Source organism: Cibotium barometz, chromosome 33 (genome assembly GCF_041138505.1).
Source record: "Cibotium barometz isolate CiBa-2024 chromosome 33, ASM4113850v1, whole genome shotgun sequence".
In the NCBI taxonomy this organism is placed as follows: domain Eukaryota; kingdom Viridiplantae; phylum Streptophyta; class Polypodiopsida; order Cyatheales; family Cibotiaceae; genus Cibotium; species Cibotium barometz.
The window spans coordinates 27,356,857-27,373,900 of NC_141078.1; the positions used below are offsets into that span (position 1 = coordinate 27,356,857).

At 46.9% G+C, this 17,044-nt stretch overlaps 1 protein-coding gene across 8 annotated transcripts in view; it reads right to left on the reverse strand.

The window, feature by feature from the left end:
• The window catches only part of LOC147619462 (Pentatricopeptide repeat (PPR) superfamily protein), a 46,233-nt gene extending 29,245 nt beyond the window's left edge, over positions 1–16,988 (reverse strand). For 2 of the 8 annotated variants that reach the window (XR_015261870.1, XM_086773131.1), the window contains exon 1: positions 16,208–16,986. Coding sequence is in view for 6 of the 8 variants with exons in the window: in XM_086773131.1 (XP_086629257.1) it covers positions 16,208–16,515 (308 nt within the window). In the remaining 2 variants the exon portion in view is untranslated. Of the gene's footprint in view, positions 1–16,207 lie in introns of all 8 variants that reach the window. The other 6 variants (XM_086773135.1, XM_086773136.1, XR_015261869.1 and 3 more) reach the window with 5 other exon arrangements.
• Between the last annotated feature and the right edge of the window lie 56 nt (positions 16,989–17,044).

Consider the following 17,044-nt stretch of genomic DNA (forward strand, 5'->3'; position numbering starts at 1 on the left):
CCGTCCATACAACACCGTCTTGCTAACACATGGGTGGCACCAGTCTGGCTCCCGTCCATGTTATGCAAAAATACTGGCCCCTTCACATGAGACATCGTCCTGGCCTCAAGTGAACGAGACACAAATCTGGAGATGGACCAAATGGTCGGCCAATTGGTGACACGCACACAAGACTAGATTCGAGGCTTGGGGAAGCTTGGAGCTAGGCAAGGTGATTGGCGAGCTGGACTAGGGATAGACTAACGGGCGGGCACCCAAGTATGGACGGGCGGGCGCCCAAGTGTGGACACCCGGTGATCGGCCAAGAGCCTATAAAAGTGGCCAAGGTTAGTCAATAGTTCATAGAGTCTCACTTGTATTTGTGAGAGCTCTATGGTCAGGAGCCTAGATCTAGTGCAAACGTGCACCTGCTTTCTGCAGCCAAGGCCGGCAGCAATCTCGAGGCCCGCGAGGGTAGATTCGTGGCGGTATGGGACGTCACGAGGTAGAGATTGGTCGGCACGTCCAACTAGTTAGCTCAGCTCGTGGCTCGGTGGGGACAGCCAAGACTTGTGGGCTTGCCCACGGCTGTCAAGGTTGGGAGGTGAGTCAGACCTACACCCCCTTCACGTTGCTTGGTTTTTTTTTAATCCCCGAGAAAAGATGCTTTCATTAGTTATATAAAAACGCCCGTAGGGCTACAAAAGATCTCTCCTGCTCCTAAGAGAGATAGAGCAGCGAATATGGCAGCCCGGGAGACTCTCCCTAGGTGCTGCAAAATACAAGCATCAGTACAAAGAACTGAGCGGCTAAATCATACAATAGGGGGGGGGAAGAGCCAAACAGGTGGCCTGTAGTGCCAACGGGAGAATCCCGTGTGTAAGGTGTAGAAAGGGCCACAGCGCCAAGTGGTGTGAAAGGCCTGGCGCCGTAAGATCGCCTCATCCGAGTCTCCCCGGATGCGGTCGTACTGTCCTCGCAAGGTGTGGATCAACTCCTGCCAAATCCCCCGTAAAGTCTCTGCTGGTGGCTCCAATCTCCCCTCAAAGGCCGTAAAGCACCGGGCCCTCCAGGTGAACCAGATGGTGAGGCTGCTGAGGAGCTCCCATCGTAAATCCCTCTCCTGTGTCCAGCTGGCGGACGAGAAATCCGGTGCCGGAACCAGGCGAGGCTGGCCCCTAATAAATCTGATGGCCTGACTGCCCTGCTCCATCTCATAGCCCATAGCAGGCCCTGACGAAGTCGACCAAGCAGCGGCACCCCACGTAAACATACCCTCTGGAGAGAGGGGGGCCAGAATACGCAGCATCCGCAGCCAAATCTGCTGTGCCTGAGGGCAGTCCCAAAGGCAATGTCTCTGTGTCTCCATAGGGTGGCCGCATCGGACGCAGGCCGCCGGAAGACCGCTGTAAACAAGCCAAGTGCCAACTGCTGAGCCCCTGTGGGCGACCAGCCACTGAAAAGCCGAGATCCTGCGGGCCTGCCGACTAGCCCAGAGCCGAGCCCAGAAATCCTCCAGGAACTCCCTGTAGTCGCCAATGCCCCGCTGCCGCTGGAGAAACCGTCCTCCTCGCCGTCAAAATATGCCGCCCCAGCCGAACAGTATACTGGAAAAAGGTGATCTCTGTGGCCTCAAGGGATGCATAAGGATCATGCCACTCGTACTCCCCGGGGTCCCACTGTAGCCGGGCCAAGGGGCGCGCTGCATATGCCCATATGCACCAATCCGGGAGCACATCAGCAGGGTCGGGGTCAATATGCCACTTCCGAGAAGCGGCGGCCACTACCCGAATCCTCTGAAAGGTGCACTCTGCAACCAAAGGCGACTCCACCTCCACTCTCTGGAGTCTGCCCTCATCCTGAATCTCATAGTAGAGGCATCTGCCATCCTCAGTGCTAGCTCTGACAGCAATCAGGATCTCCAACTGTGTAAAGGCTCCCATCCACCGTGGGGCCACTGGCTCGAGAGGCGTGAACCACTCCTCTGTGAGTGCCTCCTGTATATCATCCCTCATAATCAACCCCCCTCTGAAGTGACTCAGCCTCTCCACCTGGATCTCTTCTGGTAGACTGCAGAAAGCCTGCTAGTCTCCAGAACTACGAGCTGGGCCTGCCGCTAAAGGTCCCCAGGCTAGACGAGGCCGAGAACCCAGCATATGACCCTGCTCCGTGCGAACCGCTGGGCTCCAGATGAGCGGCTGTCTGGCCCGCTCCTCAACACAAGAAGGAGGCCGCTGAGAGAGCCCCGGTCTCAGCAACTCCCAATTCACGTTGCTTGGTTTGTTTTGCAGGTTTGGTGTCACCATTTGGCCACCCAAATGGTTCACTCTTGCTTTCACACTATGTACATATTGGATTGGTGTCCATGGCTTATGGAATATGCCTATGCAGGTGATTGACATGTGTCATGCTGTATAGTTGGATATGATATTCTGCTGGGACTTGATGTTATCATGCCCGGAATATCTGGAGGACTTGGCTTTCCGCTGGGACTTGTGCCTTTGTGTACATGCCCGGAAACGCCTGGAGGACTTGGCTTTCCGCTGGGACTTGTGCCTTTGTGTACATGCCCGGAAACGCCTGGAGGATTGGCTTTCCACTGGGTCTGGTATCGCATATACTTGCCTGGAAACGCCTGGTCTTATATGGTTTCATGAACGGGAATTGCTCATGCCAATGCTGCATTGCATAGCATCTTTATGTGCTTGCCTGCAAATGAAATTGCATGCTGTTTTCATGCCTGCATGACCTATGTGTAGTTCCGGGCTAGGGGACGCCCGCCCGTGAACCGTGCGTGTGAAACTGTCTGCTGACATGGTTGTGTGGCATGTGAACAGGTGGTAAGTATTACCCAATCTAGGCTCAAATAGCCCTTAGGACTTAGCCAATATTTATAAGTGAGTGCGTTCCCATTTCATTAAAGTTTGGGCGCCCAAAAATCACTTATAAATTATGACCGCTTCCAAGTTCACACTCACTGAAGTCCCGAGGCGGACAAGACTCAATGTCCAGGACCTGATCCTCCCTTTTTACTCATAAATGGGCATCTCCCCATGTCCCTTCACCTGATTGGACCCCAATTCACTTACTTATTAAGAGAAATTCGTGTTTTCTCTTCATGAGGATTTTTGGAGGCTGAAAACTCTGTTTTTCCACCATTTCTCTCCATTTCCAAGCTCTCCATAGCCATACCCAACTTGCTAGGGTGTTTTCCAAGCTTCCAAGAGTGTTTCCAAGTGCTAATCACTCTCCTACTCACTCCCAATGACTGAAATTCAGCAAAACAGCTCTCATTTTTGCTGTAATTTCTGGTCTTTTTGCTGAAAACCCTAATTTCAGCCTTCCTTTCTCAAGTTGAACCATAGGGGAAGCTTTCCCAAGGTTCCCTTCATCCTCTTGAAGACTTTTGTCGCGAAGGATTGCGGCAAATCGAAGATATCAACACTTCTAAAGCTTCCAACGCGAAGGCTTCCGCTTGCAACAACTTCTATGAAGACTGGTAAGCTAATTGGACAATGTGTTGTCATTACTTACTCAGTAGAAGGGCAGGACTCCTTGATTAGCCGCCCTGTGTAGTATTTCTCTTGTCCTATGTGCTCTTGAAGATGTTGCTACCTTGCTTGGTAGAACATAGAGCCAATGGTAGAGAATATGGGCACTGAAGTCGGGCCGGGCATCAAGGCAGCTCCTTGGTGATCTACATCGACATACCATTGTTTTCTAAATGCTGAATTTCATATGCATTGGCATGGAGAATTTGGCAATGAATGCCCGTGAAGCTATGTATTGAATTTCTCCTTTAGTAATACAATTTACTCAAGGGAGGGGTTGGCCGTTCCGGCTCATTGTGTGCCTCTTGTCAATTCAGCAATTTACTTCTTGTATTTGAGCAAGTGTCCTTCAAATCTTAGTGTATTTAAGTGTATTGATTAGCATTGTGTTCAACCAAGTTACATTGGTATCAGAGCATACGGTTCTCTTTCACTTCTATCGTGAGAGACGATCACCGTGAACACTAGCTATCTCTACACTTAGAACATTATGGACAGCCATACAATGAATGTTGGAGATGCTAATACAAGTGGCAGGGACAATGAAATGCATGCCTCCAATGCTTTACACGATGAGCAAACTCATGTGGTGCACAATAGGGAACATGAATATGTGGGACAACCGTCTCGTGGCAAAGAGAAGATGCAAGAAGAAGAGTCCATAGTCTTGAGAGCTGAACTTACTCGTATGCAGGCTCTTCTCCATGCACAACAAGAAGAATTGAATCTCTATCGCCGCGAGGATCCATTGGTACATGATCGTTTGAAGGCCATGAAAGCTGAATCTTATATGGATCATGCAATGGCAATGATTGCTCAAGAGTTGCACATGCAACCGAGGGATGCAGCACGTGCATACTTGGCTCGTACCGAGGATGCCTATGCAGAAAAGGCAACCATCCCACATGTCTTGGAATCCCCACAAGTGCCCGAACAAGAAGTTATGTCTAAGAGGATGAACCTCCATGCGATGGGAGAGGAACAATCAGTGACTTCACGCCATGCAGGAATATCTCATGTAGCCCGTGAAGGATACAATGTTTATGGCAGTGGTCAAAATGTATGTCAAATGCCATTGCCGGCTGAAAATGTACATGCACAACACATGCAACATGGGCTGCAATTTTCTGTTGGTGCAGGTATTCCGCGTATCTCTCATGCCACTCATGCCTTCGAGTGTGCTCGTGAGGGAGAAGCTATGGCTGAAAATGTATCAATGCATGTTGAGGGGCCAGCCATGCCTCATGCTTACAGGGCACATGTATCTATGCCTTATGCATCACCTTTTGGTCCAAAAATGATGCTAGTCACAGGAGTTGTCCCAATGGACAAACATGGGGGAAAACATGTTGAGATGCACACACATGCATCAAAGTCTCGTGACTTCAAAGCCGGAGACAAATCTGTGAAGTTTGACACATATCATGGAGAGTATGATGCATCAAAGGCACTTGCTTTTATTGCCCAGTTTGATATTGCTTTCAGTGATGAGGATTTCACTCAGAAATCCATGATCCGGCATGTAAGCATGTTCATGAAAGGCACTGCTGCCCATTGGTGGCTCACGGAGAAGCTCTCACCGAATCCTGTTAGATCATGGGAAGAGTTCAAGGAGAGGTTCTATGCTCAATTCTTGCCTCCCAATGCATTGAATGAGATAACAATGAAGTGGGATTGGGTAAAGCAAAATGAGGGAGAATCGGTAAATGCATATGTACAAAAGTTTTGGAAAGTGCTCTTGGAGGTGTCTCCATTTATGCATGTCACCGAGGCGGAAAGGAAGAGAAGGTTCCAATCGGGATTGCAACCCGTGTACAAAGCGGGATTACAAATGTATCCTGGTCATACCTTACACCAATTAATCGCAGCCGCCACCGCCACCGAGCAATTGGAACTCAAATTGAGTCGATCCAATAAGGCTAAACCCTCATTTCAAGGCAAAGAGAGGGCTGTCCAAAACCTGCAAAATGATGGACAGCCACCTAAAAGGGACCAAAACCAAGCCAAATCAGGTCCAAAAGCTGAAAATAAGTTTGCTAACAAGCGCCCTTATAAGCCGGCAAACTTTGGTCTTAGTGCTGAGAAGAAGGAGCAATATATACGTGAAGGCAAATGCTTTACTTGTGGCAGCACTGAGCACATGGCAAGAGCATGCCCAAATAAGAAGAACAAAGCTGAAAATGCTAATGTACCGAAGCCTAATGTGCATATGGTTCCGGATGTGCAGGGCAACACTTCACATGATAGCAAAGATAGGGTTGTATGTAAAGCTTGGGGACAGCTCAAAGATCAACCTGCTTTGTTCATGTTTGATGATTGTGCATCGGAGAATTTCATATCCACTCAGATGGCAGCTACTTTGGGTATTGAAGTGGAGGACATGGGTCCTCAAATTGAAGCAGGGGCTGCCTTTGTTGGTAGAGAAGTGCAGGTCATGCCTATTTTTGGCAAGTTGCGCATACACATTCAAGGCTATGTGGATCATGAGGATTTTCTTGTGGCGTCTTTGAATGGCTCTGATGTATTGCTTGGAAAGCCTTGGCATACACGTATTGATCCGTGCAAGGCTTACAAGACTAACAGGATCACCTTCATGCATAAAGGCCGAGAACATGTAATTGATGCTGGTGAAGAGGGTGATACCATTCCCCTTGTATCTCATGTACAAATTAAGAAAGTAATGAAAAAGAGTGTTTTTGCGTACTTGATTTTTGTACGAGATCCTATTGAGAAAACTAATGTACATGTAAACACTCTTTGTAATGATAGGCTGAAATTTTTGCAAGAGCACAATGATTGTTTTGCTGATGAGTTACCAAATGAGTTACCACCTGTACGACCGGAAGATCATCGCATTGATCTTGTGCCGGGTAGCTCACCACCTAATAGGCCAGCCTATCGTGTAAGTGCATCCCAAAAAGAGGAGATCATGAAGCAAGTGAATGAGCTTCTTGAGAAGGGTTTGGTTCAGCCAAGCTCTTCTCCATATTGTTCACCCGTCCTCTTGGTTCAAAAGAAGGATGGATCCTTTCGTATGTGTGTGGATTATAGAGCTTTGAATAAGCTTACCATCAAGAATCGGTTTCCGATTCCACGCATAGACGACATCCTTGACAAGTTGGATGGATCGGCATGCTTTAGCCGAATTGATCTCAAGAGTGGATATCATCAAGTGCGTGTAGTGCCTCAGGATGTACACAAAACTGCTTTCAGGACAGCATTTGGGCTTTATGAGTATCTTGTTATGCCTTTTGGTCTTACAAATGCCCCGGCTACATTCAATAGAATGATGGATCGCATATTCCGTGGATACAGGAAATTTACAGGTGTCTTTTTTGATGACATCCTAGTCTTCTCGAAGACCGAACAAGAGCATAAAGCTCATTTGGCTATTGTTTTTGAAGAGCTCCATAAGCATAAACTCTTCATAAATGCAAAGAAGAGTGAGTTTTTCTTGTCAGAGATACATTATCTTGGGCATATTGTGTCCAAAGATGGAGTGCGGATGGATCCTGCAAAGATTGATGCAATTCGGAATTGGCCCGAATTGAGTTCAGTGCATGAGATCCGCAGTTTTCTTGGATTATGCTCTTACTACCGCAGGTTCATTCGGCACTTTGCATGGATTGCTTCTCCTTTGCATGATTTGACAAAGAAGAAGGCCGTGTTCAAATGGACTAATGTAGAGAGAGATGCATTCCTCGCATTGAAAGAACTCATGGTCCAGTGTTGATCGTTCCGGATTTGCAAAAGCCTTTTTGTGTGGAATGTGATGCATCTGGAAATTGCATAGGGGCTGTCCTTAATCAAGAGGGACATGCCGTGGCTTATGAGAGTCGTAGATTGCATGATGCAGAGCTATCTCTTGGCATTTATGAGAAAGAGCTCTTGGCTGTAATTCATGCACTTACTATATGGAAACATTACCTTCTTGGGGCTGATTTCACTGTGAAGACAGATCACCAGAGTTTGAGATATTTTCTTACTCAAACTAAATTGTCAGAGAAGCATATGAGGATGGCCAATTTCCTCTCTATGTTTCATTTTCAGATCTTGCACACCCCGGGAAAGAAGAATGTAGTGGCTGATGCATTGTCACGAAAGCCGTATGTAGCAGCTATCTCGGTTGCCTCTCATGGGGACTTGTCTACCATGCGTGATTTGTATCATACGGATGCTGATTTTGCCACTATTTGGGCTGATTTGATGGCTGGTCATGCACATGCCTCATATGTGATCAAAGAGGGTTATCTCATGAAAGATAATTGCCTATGTGTAGTGTCTGACATGAGGCAAAAGGTTTTGGATGAGTGCCATGCTCCTCCATATGCTGGTCATAGAGGCATAATGCCTACTATGCACATGATTGAGCGGTATTTCTTTTGGCCAGGTATGCGGAAAGACATAGAGGCACATGTACGTGCATGTATCACCTGTCAAAAGGTCAAATTTGACAGGTAAAAGGCACCAGGTTTGCTTCAGCCATTGCCTATTCCCACGCAGCCATGGGAAAGTATTACAATGGATTTCATTATGGACTTGCCACGTACCCAACAGGGTAATGATGCAATTTGGACAATTGTGGACAGGTTTAGCAAGCAAGCTCATTTCTTGCCGGTCAAAAAGACCACCAAAGCTGAGCATATGGTTAAAATATATCTTGCACAAGTGTTCAAACATCATGGAATGCCGAAGTCCATTGTGGGGGATAGAGATCCCAGGACTACAAGTCTCTTTTGGCGGGCCTTATTTGATAATATGGGCACCAAATTGGACTTCTCATCAGCTTATCACCCTCAAACGGATGGGCAAAGTGAGGCTGCAAATTCAGCCGTGTTGGATCTCTTGAAATGTTATGTGGCGGATCAGAAGTCTTCTTGGGAGAAGTACTTACCGCTTGTGGAATTTGCATACAACAACACGGTGCATGCATCTACGGGAAAGGCCCCGTTTGAGATTGTTTATGGTAAGGTGGTTTTGCCACCCATCCTTCGCACAAAGGATGAGATATTTGCAGCTGATGAGTATGTAAGAGACTTGGATATTGCTTTTGCTCAAGTGCGGACAGCCATTGCAAGGTCACAAGACAAGCATAAAAAGGCTGCCGACAAGCATAGAAGGCAATTGGATGTTAAAGAGAATGATTGGGTATTGCTGAAATTTGAGAAAGCAAGACTTGCAAAGAGGCCTGGCAAAGAGGGTGCATATCCTAAGCTTGCAACCAGGTACTATGGACCTTTTCGAGTGATCGAGAAGATCAATGAAGTGGCTTTCAGATTGGCATTACCTAGTCATTGGCACATACACAATGCTTTTCATGTGAGTCTCCTTCGCAAGTATGTAGGGCCGGAGCCCAGTGAAATGGTCATTGAGGATCCACCACAAGTGGATGAGCTTGAGGAGATCTTGCAGCCAGAGCAGATTGTGTATCACAAGGAACGCAAGCTTGCTGTGCAGGCAAAGTTGTCAGGCGTTACCTTGTGAAGTTTAAGAACTATCTTTCCATTGATGCTAAATGGGTAGATGAAGAGTTCTTCAAAGATTGCCCGCATGTGCTTCAGACATATTTGGATGCATTTCAGTTGCGGACAACTGTTTAGAAGCGGGGGGGAATGTCACCATTTGGCCACCCAAATGGTTCACTCTTGCTTTCACACTATGTACATATTGGATTGGTGTCCATGGCTTATGGAATATGCCTATGCAGGTGATTGACACGTGTCATGCTGTATAGTTGGATATGATATTCCGCTGGGACTTGATGTTATCATGCCCGGAATATCTGGAGGACTTGGCTTTCCGCTGGGACTTGTGCCTTTGTGTACATGCCCGGAAACGCCTGGAGGACTTGGCTTTCCGCTGGGACTTGTGCCTTTGTGTACATGCCCGGAAACGCATGGAGGATTGGCTTTCCACTGGGTCTGGTATCGCATATACTTGCCTGGAAACGCCTGGTCTTATATGGTTTCATGAACGGGAATTGCTCATGCCAATGCTGCATTGCATAGCATCTTTATGTGCTTGCCTGCAAATGAAATTGCATGCTGTTTTCATGCCTGCATGACCTATGTGTAGTTCCGGGCTAGGGGACGCCCGCCCGTGAACCGTGCGTGTGAAACTGTCTGCTGACATGGTTGTGTGGCATGTGAACAGGTGGTAAGTATTACCCAATCTAGGCTCAAATAGCCCTTAGGACTTAGCCAATATTTATAAGTGAGTGCGTTCCCATTTCATTAAAGTTTGGGCGCCCAAAAATCACTTATAAATTATGACCGCTTCCAAGTTCACACTCACTGAAGTCCCGAGGCGGACAAGACTCAATGTCCAGGACCTGATCCTCCCTTTTTACTCATAAATGGGCATCTCCCCATGTCCCTTCACCTGATTGGACCCCAATTCACTTACTTATTAAGAGAAATTCGTGTTTTCTCTTCATGAGGATTTTTGGAGGTTGAAAACTCTGTTTTTCCACCATTTCTCTCCATTTCCAAGCTCTCCATAGCCATACCCAACTTGCTAGGGTGTTTTCCAAGCTTCCAAGAGTGTTTCCAAGTGCTAATCACTCTCCTACTCACTCCCAATGACTGAAATTCAGCAAAACAGCTCTCATTTTTGCTGTAATTTCTGGTCTTTTTGCTGAAAACCCTAATTTCAGCCTTCCTTTCTCAAGTTGAACCATAGGGGAAGCTTTCCCAAGGTTCCCTTCATCCTCTTGAAGACTTTTGTCGCGAAGGATTGCGGCAAATCGAAGATATCAACACTTCTAAAGCTTCCAACGCGAAGGCTTCCGCTTGCAACAACTTCTATGAAGACTGGTAAGCTAATTGGACAATGTGTTGTCATTACTTACTCAGTAGAAGGGCAGGACTCCTTGATTAGCCGCCCTGTGTAGTATTTCTCTTGTCCTATGTGCTCTTGAAGATGTTGCTACCTTGCTTGGTAGAACATAGAGCCAATGGTAGAGAATATGGGCACTGAAGTCGGGCCGGGCATCAAGGCAGCTCCTTGGTGATCTACATCGACATACCATTGTTTTCTAAATGCTGAATTTCATATGCATTGGCATGGAGGATTTGGCAATGAATGCCCGTGAAGCTATGTATTGAATTTCTCCTTTAGTAATACAATTTACTCAAGGGAGGGGTCGGCCGTTCCGGCTCATTGTGTGCCTCTTGTCAATTCAGCAATTTACTTCTTGTATTTGAGCAAGTGTCCTTCAAATCTTAGTGTATTTAAGTGTATTGATTAGCATTGTGTTCAACCAAGTTACATTTGGAGTCTTGTACCAGGAGCGTTCTACAAGGTGATCCTACGAGGATTTGACAAGAGTCATCATCATCTGACTGAGAATCCACAGCTGGAGGTGTAACAGAAGCAAAGGGAGGAGAAGGAGGAGGAGGCGCGGGAAGAAGAAGCTCACCACCCCCCTCTGAAGATGTAGGAGTCTCGTCGAACACCACATCACGGCTCACAACAACTTTGCCGGCTTGCTAATCATAAAGACGATATGCCTTGGATACAGTGCTATATCCGAGAAAAGTCATGCGCTGAGACTTCGAGTCCAACTTGGAGCGATCCTCCTTAAGCACATGTGCATACGCCGAACAACCAAATACACGGAAATGAACAACAGAGAGCTTCTTACCATGGAAAGCCTCATATGGAGTTTTATATGGAAGAGCAGCAGTAGGAGACCTGTTCTGAATATAGACAGTAGTGGAAGCCGCCTCAGCCCAGAAACGTCGAGGTAATGAAGAATGCTCAAGCATAGCACGGGCCATCTCCATAATGGTTCTATTCTTCCTCTCTGCAGCTCCATTCTGTGATGGAGTATATGCTGTAGTAAGCTGTCTCCGAATGCCATGGGTCCTGCAATATTGCTGAAACTCCTGGGATGTAAACTCACCCCCCCTGTCGGTCCTGAGAGCCTTGGCCGAGGAACCGCTCTCTTTTTCCATCTCAACTCTCCAATCACAAAAGTGCTGAAACACCTCATCCTTGGACTTCAAAAAGAAGACCCAAGTATATCTGGAGAAGTCATCAACCATCACGAGCATGTACGCCTTACTCAAAGACACGGTACTCATAGGACCACATAAGTCTGCATGAACAAGAGTAAATGACGTCGAAGATCTGTGTCGCCTCCTTCGGAAAGGCGGCTCGGTGTTGCTTCCCTTGTAAACAAGAGGAACAAATAGAAAATGGAGCCTTGATCAACCAACCCATCCTTCGAAGCTCGTTGTAGAAGCTAATAGCTCAAATGGCCAAACCGAGCATGCCAAAGAGCAGAAGAAGAACCAAAAGAAAGCAAAGCGGTCAACTTGTACAAACCACTATCTTGGACTCCCTGAGCCAAGATGCTACCAGTCTCCTTATCACGAGTGTCCTAGCAGTGAAGTCCTCAAACCAATCTCGATGGGGTGTCATGTGAGCAGCAGCACCGCTATCCACAATCCACGACCGCGATTGAGAAGTCACAAGAGCAAGTACACGTACCTGCTAATAGAAGAATACCATCATCCTTCTTCGTCTGAGACACCGCTGTAGAAGAAGAGTTCTTTGCTTCTTCATCCCGCTTCTTCTTGTGACATGGGGCGATTTATGACCCTTCTTGCCACAATAATGACACTCAATGTCCTTGTTTTTAGAAGATCTACTTTTGTCTTTATCCTTGTCATTATCCTTGGAGTTCTTGTCAGAACCCCTTTCCCTTTCTTCTGTTAATTCTTTCCTTTATCTCGTGCAGCCAAAGCTCCTCTGGTCTACTGGATGGGAGGTCGTCTCGCAACATAATGTTGCTATATTGAGACAGGAGACCAGCCATCCTTTGCTCCACTGAGGATGCTGTCTGAACTGCATAAGATTGAGAGCGGACATAAATCAACCCAAACTCTACTCCTTGTCTTATGGCTCGTTGGGCCTAAATATGAAAAATGAATGGTATTCCAAGAATGCTCCGATCCCCGCGAATCATGAAGGGCTCAGGAAAACCTTCAACAATAGTAAAAGTGTTCTACCTCCAATCAGAAATGGGTGCATACAGTCTGAACCACTCAATCCCGAGAATCATGTCACCTAAGAGACGGGAGACAATGAAATCCCACTAGAATGTTGCCTTTTGAACCTAAAACTGTTGAGCTTTATGAGAGATGTGTATGTAACCTGTCCACAACTAACTCATAAGGAACCAAGGTACAGTCTTATTTTGTTTGCCAACTGCGGAGAGATGGCATCCTCAAAACTACCCATGTCGAAGAGAACAATGAACTGTTGTCCGCCATAGGCACGGATGAGAGCCTTTTGCTGTCCCTCAGCCTCACCCTCTTGCTTATCATCAAATACCACTAGTTGCACTGAATTTAAAGCGGGCACTAGCTAAACAGCATTAGAGGCTAATGGTGGAGGTGTGGATGGGGATGCTACGGTCACTACTATGTATGTCGGTGCCTTGGTAAACTTTTCAGCTTGCCACTTAGTACAATCCTTCTTCCTGTGTCCCACAGTGTGGCAAAAGAAACAACGGTTCTCTGCCTTGTACTGTGTCTGCTCAAGGAAGGTTGTTAGAAATCATGGTGGATTCCAAATGGTGATTAAACTCATGGTGATTGACTCATTAGCATTAAGCCTCAAAAGTCTTCTTGGGCGTGGAATCTTTCTTATTGCCCGATTGACCCGGAGACTTTTTCTTTTGGTCCTTTTGGTCTTTGTTGTTCTGAGCCCCCCTTACCCTGGTTAGATGACTGTTGGGTAGAGGATTGTTGCAAGGGCTTAGGACTAGACTGTGCTTGCTTGGGCTTACCTCTGTTCAGCATCAGTTCATGATTCTAAGCGAGGGTCAATGCCCATGCATAAGGCTGAGGCTCAAAATTCCTGACTGAGCCTAAACCTCTAATGAGCTGTTTTAGCTTATCTTCTTCCAATATACCCAACAGTTGGGCCATGGTAATGACCTTGTTGGAATAGATCAAAACAAGGGAACCACCCTAAGTGAGTTTGTAAAACTAACCCTCAAGATTGGTCATATACTATGGTGGAAGAAAACTGGCCTTGAGGTCAACCACAAAAGTAGCCCAATCAAATTGAAATTGGCCTGTTAAGGGGTCTGTGTGAAGCTGAGATCAATGTTGCCACCAAGTAACAGCTTCCCCAGTGAGTTGAGGTGCTGCCACATGGACTTTGTCTTGTGGATCCATGATTTTAGCTAAAGGAAAACGTGCTTCAAAGTCATGAATAAATTGAGTAACAACAACATGATCGCATTTACCATCATACTCACTAAAATTTAATGAAGTTCGGATGACGACGGTGATTGGGGTGGTGAAGGATGAAGGATTTGGAGCCATCCTGGGGAGGGATGCCAGAATTTGTGCCATCGTCTGCTGCTGATGCTGGATTTGCATAGCCTCCCAGTTGAGTCTTTGCTGAAACTCTCGATCGACTTCTTCTCCATAGCGCTCGTCTTCATCGTACTTGTGTGTGGCTTCCTTATCCCTTCGTTCCTCCGCACGTCTCTGTTCTTCTTTATTTTTTTCCCTTCTTCAGCTTTTCTTCTTGCTTTTTCACGTCTTTCGTCGTCTTTTCTTCTTTGTTCCTTCAATCCAAAGAACATTTTTGCCACATTTGAGGGGCCTTCTTTGGGCTCCTCTTTTTTTGTAGCAAGCCGCATCTTCAATGAATTTATTTGCTTCATCATTATTCTCTGCTCTTTTGTCCAGAAGCTTACTTTCTTTTGGTGTGTCGCTTTGGAGGCTTTGTGCCTCCATAACTTCTTGCTAGCTTTCTTTTTGATGCGATGTCTCTCCCGACATGGTGGAGGCCTAGGTGGTTTTTCGGTGGAGGCCTAGGTGGTTTTTCCGGACCAGAGTTTTACCATCCACCGGATGCTCTCCCTTCTTTAGGTAGCTAAATTGGGTCACCAACCTGATGCTCTGATACCAATGTTACATGCACTGAGGTTGATCATGGTAACGCACAACAAACCTTATTTAAACCTTTACTTTGGTGAGATGTTTAGCATCCATTCGGAGTAGAGAGAGAGAATAGAAGACAAAGTAGACGACATAGTATTGGGTCCCAAATACCCACTAAAGGCCCCCCCTGCAAGCAAGTGGGAGTATTTGCTTATATTAATTATTTGGAGAACTACTGTACAATGCTTTAGAACAAGGTCTAAGACTGCCCAACGCAAGGACAAGGAAGACCATACTCGGCTGAGAATCCACCAATCCAAGGGTGCTGTAGAAGACTCTTCTGGGCCACTTATGCAAGTCCATGATCTCTATAGAACTGCACATATCCTGGCTGAATGCTGAAGAGAACTTCAGGGTTTTGCCTGGAGAGGTAGAAATCTGAATGCTGAATTTGATGACTGAAAACTGCTTGATGTCTTGACTTCTAATGAATGAATTATGCTTGAATACAAGTGCCTGCTTATATGCTGCTGGTCAGCCAGACCAGATCTTTTTTGGACAAAAAATTGCTAAATAAGCTTTTTATGCTAGCATTAAATGCTGCGCTTACTTCTGCTGCTGCCCAGCCTGCTGGCCGACTACCCATTGGCTGTGTCCTGCTGCTATAAGCCCTCCATGCTGCCCTTTTGCTGGCCCACAGGGTCATGATTGTCCCCTCATGCTGTCGACTGGCTCTACTTGGGGTTTAGAGCTGTAAACAGTCCCCCAACCAGGCTGCTAACTAGGGCAAACAGCCATGGGCTGGCCTTTGGCTGCCCATAGGCATGCCTTCCTAGCCTATATGCTAACTACGTGCTTCTGATGCAAACCTACTGCTAAGGCTGACTGCTACATGCACTTATCTGATGAATTCTCCAAGTGCGTTAAGAGGATTGACTCCAGACTTACCTCTATGGCTCTAACCTACATAGCTTGTGCTTGAGTGTCCCTGGGGCTTGGACTGAGGGCTCACAATGGGGTCACGACGTACGACAAATGTTCCTAAAAGGTACTACTTCTGTACAAATGTTGCACTAGGTTATAAGCCTGGCACCGCCCCTTAACCCAATGTGGGCTGCCCTTGGGACACAAGAGGCTTGTATATGCCCATGGGCAAGCACCTAGCACTCATGACCTAGAAGTGTGGGATGTGCATGGGCAGCCACCTTCAACTTCACACCACCCATCTCAAGAGGGCACCCCAAATTCAGCCAAAAAGGGGTGCGTCCTTTTTTCTCCCTCCCTTGCATGCATGCAGCCGCCACCACCTTCACAGATGCATTGCCCTTTCTTGAACACACAAAAAACAACCTGACCTGGTAATAAGCATCGTCACTCTCATGCTCTCCCTTCTCCTGTCCATACAGAAAACCCTCTATAGTGACCTAGCTGCCGCCCTGGTGTGCTGCTGTATGGCTACCTTTGTGTGTCCATCTTCAGCACTCTCTGCAGCTCTACAGGGTCACATGCTGCCCATGTCCACCCATCATGCTGTCGCACGGCCTAAAAAAGCCATACAATCAGCTGGTACAGCCCTGCTCTGTCTACAACAGCCACGCATGCTAGTTGTGCCTTACAACCATATCGTGCACACATGCTGTTGGAATCGTCGGTTGAGGTTGAAGGTGTGAAGGTGTTAAAAAACTAAGAATATGTAATACAGAACCAAAAATCAAATTGTAATATATATATATATATATAAATTGTAGACATAGCCATGAAATGTACCGGTAACCTCTCCAGGATTGTGACCGCGTTGCCAAAGAGACCAAGAAACTGTGCTTGCAAGCTGCCCCATTTATCAGCCTCTTCTTTCGCCCTCTTGTATTTCTGAGCAAACTTTCGCAAGAGTCGATCCATCGAGTGCCCTGAACAGCTACGTGTTCGCCATAGCCATGCCTGCTCTGGCAGACTGCCGTCTCCTCTGGACCCTTCGCTAACCCCTTAGACCGAGGTGTCAAGGCAAGTCTCTTTTGGTTTCTTTCTTTTCTTATAGGGAGAAAAAAAAAACTTCTATCCAGTAAAAATAAAATCATATAAATTCTTCCCACCAGCTTTGCTCTTGCAAGCGAGCACGCGAGGGGAGGGGACAGGAGTAGGTGGCTGAGAGGAGGCGAGGTGGTTCCACGCAGTTTATGGCGGCGTCCGGTAGGAGGGCATGCAGGTGATGGGAGGGGAGTCTAGCACTATGTTGAAGGGGCGAGGGGAGGAGAGGTGAGGGCTTTTTTAAGGGTACTTCTTCAATATACGAGAGAAGAGCGAGAAGGTCTCGTGTGTGAACTGAGAGCAGGTTTCTTTGCGGCTGCACTCTCCTCCTCTGCCTTGCACATGGCTTCTTTGTGCCCCTTCTCCAACCTCCTTCAGCATCGAAATGGCCAACGAGTTCGAGATGAGCGTACGCATGGCAATGCACGGGTCACCATGATCTTTTGAACCTTCTAAAACTAGTATTGCACCCGCGCATTGCTGCGGCCGACCAAGGTTCCAGAAAAGAACTATTCCCTCTCTACAACCACCAAGCACGTCAACCTATTTTACCTAGATTGATCTTCATGTAAGAGTATA